Source organism: Salmo trutta, chromosome 30 (genome assembly GCF_901001165.1).
Source record: "Salmo trutta chromosome 30, fSalTru1.1, whole genome shotgun sequence".
NCBI classification, from domain to species: Eukaryota; Metazoa; Chordata; class Actinopteri; order Salmoniformes; family Salmonidae; genus Salmo; species Salmo trutta.
This window is the reverse complement of record NC_042986.1, coordinates 38,505,875-38,510,664: the sequence shown is the minus strand read 5'-3', so window position 1 is coordinate 38,510,664 and position 4,790 is coordinate 38,505,875. Positions and strand designations below refer to the sequence as shown.

Below are 4,790 nucleotides of genomic sequence, written 5' to 3'. Positions count from 1 at the left end.
GCATTACGCACTCCTGCCACCATCATTACGCACACCTGCTTCCCTCACGCGCATCAGCGATTCATTGCACTCACCTGGACTCAATCACCATGTTATTACCTCCCCTATATCTGTCTGTTCCTCAGCTCTGTTCTCCGCTTCTGCATTAATTGTCGTTTGTCGTTTTGTTACCCGGTTCTGACGCTGTTCCTGTCCTGTTCCATGTCTGTGCAAAATTAAATGTTCACTCTCCGTACCTGCTTCTCATTTCCAGCGTCGGTTCTTACATTGATCTCACTTTTTCAACCCCCAAAAATTCAGTGACTCTCTTCAGCAACCATCTACACCCTGACTTCCACCAGGAGGCGCTGTCCCTCCCCAGAGGCTCAACAGAACCACTCTACACATGTACCAGCGTTCCATCACCACAAACAGCGCACACTACAGCCCTCAGGTGGTCCAAGTGAAATACTGTACCATGTTTGACTATGACCGCTTTTATTGTCGCAAAACAATTTGAGTTTTCCACAATGTGTTTTTTTAAATCATTTTTTTGGGATTGTAAACTGTTGTATTATTGTGGAGAGACTATATATATATATATATATATATATATATATATATATATATATATATATATACATACATACATTTACTCTGGGAGGAGGGCTGAAGAGTGTGACCTCCGTCCACACCTGCTTGGCCACCCTCAACAAGGTGTCTGTCTGTGAGGTGAGGAACTGTGTGCGTCACAGGAGACTGCTGAGGGGAGGACGGTTTATAATGATGGCCGTGTTGAGTAGCTGGTGCAGGACCATCCTCAGTAATAAGGGCAGTGTGTCAAGACACTCCTAGGGATTCCTTAATCACATGACCGAGGTGACAGGGGGAAACGGTTGGCAGGGTGTCCATGTTTAGAAATGATTCTGTGGGCTTCTACGACTGGTTGAATAGCCTAGCATCTGGGTCAACCTAGACAATGGCACTTACTCTCTCCTCCCTCTGCACACACTGGTGGCTGATGTCAAGTGTAACCAATGCAGACCCTCTGTAACTAAGGTGCAAGTCTCATATAGTAAATGAAAGACACACGTTTCTCTGTCTGCCTTAATTTACCCACTTTCAATGTTTCCTCTTTCAACTCACTCTGGTACTGAATGTGATCATAAAATGTTGTACAATTTTACACTGAGTGTACAAAACATTAAGAACACCTTCCTAATATTGAGTTGCCCCCATTTTGCCCTCAGCACAGCCTCATTTCGTCGGGGGCAGGGACTCTACAAGGTGTTGAAAGCGTTCCACAGGGATGTTGGCCCATGTTGACTCCAATGCTTCCACAAGTTGTGTCAAGTTGGCTGGATATACTTTGGGTGGTGGACCATTCTTGAAAAACTTGGGAAATTGTTGAGCATGAAAAACCCAGCTGTGTTACAGTTCTTGACACAAACCAGTGCACCTGGCACCTACTACCACACCACGTTCAAAGGCACTTACATCTTGTGTCTTGCCCAATTACCCTCTGAATGGCACACATACACAATCCATGTCTCAATTGTCTCAAGGCTTAAAAAGCATTATTTAACCTGTCTCCTCCCCTTCATCTACACTGATTAAAGTGTATTTAACTAATTATATCATTAAGGAACCATAGCTTCCACCTGGATTCACCTGGTCAGTCTATGTCATGAAAAGAGATTTTCATAAAGTTTTGTACACTCAGTGTACTTACAACCCTCTTTGAAATAAATACAAAAGCTAAAACAATCAGAAGAAGAAGAATTTATTATGTAGCAAGTAGGTCCTATTCCCCATCACACGAGAAATACGTACTGCAACATCTGATACAGCTAAAGGATAACTGGGGACAACATTTCCCTCTAATGGTTAAAATGCTACATTACAGAAGTGTGTTCATTCATTTTCATGAATCATTTTCATGAATCATTTTTCATGTACATTGTTATCAGTGTTGTAAAGTACTTTAAGTAAAAATACATTTAAAGTACTACTCAAGTATGAGAATTGAATACTTTTTCCATCACTGATTGTTGTGATACACAAAATACGATGATCCAAAAGACGAAAGAAGAAAAAAAACATCAAATGGTTCAAAGGTCAAATTACATATATTATTATCCCACTGTAATCTGTGACTATTACTCGTGGACAGAGTACGTAACAATTCACACAAGATTATAGTTCTGGATTAACCACCATTTTTCACTGATTCTCCCTCTAGTTTGGGGAGGGGTAGTATTTGTCACATTTATCACCAGTCAGGTGTTTGTCACAAGTTAATGTGTAAGAGAATGTGAATCTCCCATTACTGAGTTCACAGCTATGCCCGTGGCTCCCCTGCTCCAGGTTTACAGAACACCCACCCTGGAGGTCATCGCCACGTTCCCCTGGCTCCTTATCCCACACCTGGAGCTCTAGAGAGGACTGGGTGTTTACATAGTCAAAGTTGAAATGTGTATGCCAAAGTGGATCATAGGAAGTGATCCAGCGGGTCTGCCTGTGCTGACCTGAACACCACAGTTTGACGTAACCCTCCGGTTCGGCCATCCCATCACCCCTCAGACTAAACCCACGGTCCACAAAGACTGTTAGTTTGCCTCTCCCTGCCAACAGAGGGCAGCAATCAGCAGAGAGGTTAGGTGAATCCCTGCATGCCTGATTCTCTGTCTTTTTTCTCTTAATCCCTTTGTCGATCACATACTGACTAATAGCTGTTTGTAGATCAGCTCTCGTCTGGTTGTCATCCACCAGTTGATAAAGAGGCTTCAGGGAGAAGGATACCATTTCCGGAAGCTCATTTAGGCTTTTCATCCATTTTAAGAAACTATCTATATTAGCTGTTCTCATGGAAGTAACTCCATTTAAGGTCTTCCCACCGTTCACTTCTGTGTGGTGGCTTAAGAAGCCCATGCTATACCCTGTTACACTGTCAGAGTTGGTAGCGACCTTTGAACACTGTCCACCCAAAAGATTTAGCCCTAAGTCTACGGGCAGTCCTACAGGTATGTCCAGGTCCAACCCCATGCTCAGACATGTTTCCACGTCGGACACAAAGACCTTGTTTAGGGCTGCTAGACAGGTGCGAATGGCAGTCACCCTCTTCATCATCCCTCCAAGGTCTCCATCGCTGATGTAGTGGGTTCCGTAGGTATCAATGATGTCCTTGTACGCCTCACTGTTGGATGTGTAATGGTATGGCAGAGAAGCTATGCGCCGCTGGAAATCCAGGCTAAGTGGGGGTTTACTGGGCACACTGAAACTAAAAGAGGGTTAGAGTGGCTGTTAACTGGGCAGCTATAAGAAATGTACAAATCTCCTATATATCAGGGGGAACAAGTCAGGCCCTACAGTTTCACAGTCCTGCTGGTTTTCATTTCTCCCTGGTATGTAATTAATCAATTAATATTACTGATTGGCTGGAGAGCACATCTGGTCCCTCCCTGGAAATGAAGTCTCTGCTTAATAGAAGGTAATGCTGAAAATCTGCATGACTGTGACCCTCGAAGATCAGAGCTGTGAACGCCTGCTTGTTGCCAAGTGACTATTAAAAAAGGATAACTTTTAAAAGTATATTGAACTTGTTGATGGTATAAATTAATCCAAGGAGGAACTATATATACATTATTGCTCTCTAGGAAACAGCAAACTAGATGGAAACACAAAGTGTTTCAAAAGCCATATTATGGCTAAAGTATGCTGAAAGCGCTGAGAGAGTGCTGCACAATTGCTTCAAGCTCTTAGAAAGAAAATATACATGACCTCACAAACATCATGGTGCATGGCCTGACCTGTAGACAGAGCAGGTAAACTGTTGAAATGAGAAGGAAGACTTGTCTGCATTTGAGTGTGAGGATGCAAAGCCGTGCACCTTGGACTTGCTGCCTGCTAACTGCAGGTCTACATTCTCCAGTTTGAGCCCGGCCTTCCAGTCATTCTCTATAAAGAAGGCTATGTCATCCACAAGAGAGCTGACGGAGTAATAGTAGGAACTCAGAGTCTTCCTCTTGCAGTCACTTTCGGCCCTCCAGTCCTTCATATGCAAGGGGAGTTTCTGAAGCTCACCTCCCATAAGTGGGTTCACACATACCATGCAGGAGTTAGCCAAGTAACTATTGACATCAAATACAGAGGCCCGTTTTTGTCTCAGTGTTACAATATCATAGCCCATCCCAGCCAGTTTGTAGCCAGGCACAAAGGAACAATTGGCGCATTCTTCTGGGGTCCCTAGACGACAGGTGAACACTCCATCCAAGCGAGACAGAGCCAGGAGACCCAGGAACACCAGGTGAGACAGGGGAGAGAGGACGACTGACGCTGTCATTGTTGTCACTCCTGATTGGTCCGTCTAGAAGAGAGGATTTCAATAACGAAGGTTGTCACTCTCCTGTTGTTTTCTTTTTTATTCTACAAGTGAGAAAAAGGATCCACTGAGGAAGGTGATCATTTTGATTCCACGGTCTTCTACTATACTTCCCACAACACAATCACTACTACTATTACTTTAGTCTTTTAGACCAAAACACTTCGGTTTAAAAAAAAAAAGTAGTTCATTTTAGACGGTATATTGTTTATAAAATACATTTAGCTGAAACGTTTAGATTTATGACAGATCTATTATTATTATGATTTGATATATGTTCCTTCTTTCCCCAGTTGTCCTATGGCTGTCAATACTTACAACGCAAAATCCACAGCAGATCTCTCTGTTCTCTCATGTCCACATGAAATGATCTCTGTACCCACCAGCTCTCAGAGTAAACAAAGACTGGTTCCTTATCGTGTTAGAAACT

The 4,790-nt window shown here is 43.1% G+C and overlaps 1 protein-coding gene across 3 annotated transcripts; it reads right to left on the bottom strand.

The window, feature by feature from the left end:
- Positions 1 to 1,746: 1,746 nt before the first annotated feature.
- On the bottom strand, positions 1,747 to 4,790 carry LOC115168640 (perforin-1). 3 transcript variants are annotated; one of them, XM_029724093.1, is made up of 3 exons: positions 4,679 to 4,790; positions 3,789 to 4,345; positions 1,747 to 3,259 (listed from the first exon to the last, which is right to left on the bottom strand). In XM_029724093.1, the coding sequence occupies exons 2-3, from the start codon at positions 4,319 to 4,321 to the stop codon at positions 2,218 to 2,220; spliced, it is 1,575 nt and encodes a 524-aa protein (XP_029579953.1). In that variant the 5' UTR covers positions 4,322 to 4,345; positions 4,679 to 4,790; the 3' UTR covers positions 1,747 to 2,217. The 3 variants fall into 3 exon arrangements, with proteins under 3 accessions (XP_029579953.1, XP_029579951.1, XP_029579952.1); XM_029724091.1 differs by having other exon boundaries at positions 3,789 to 4,404; positions 4,679 to 4,772; XM_029724092.1 differs by lacking the exon at positions 4,679 to 4,790 and having other exon boundaries at positions 3,789 to 4,672.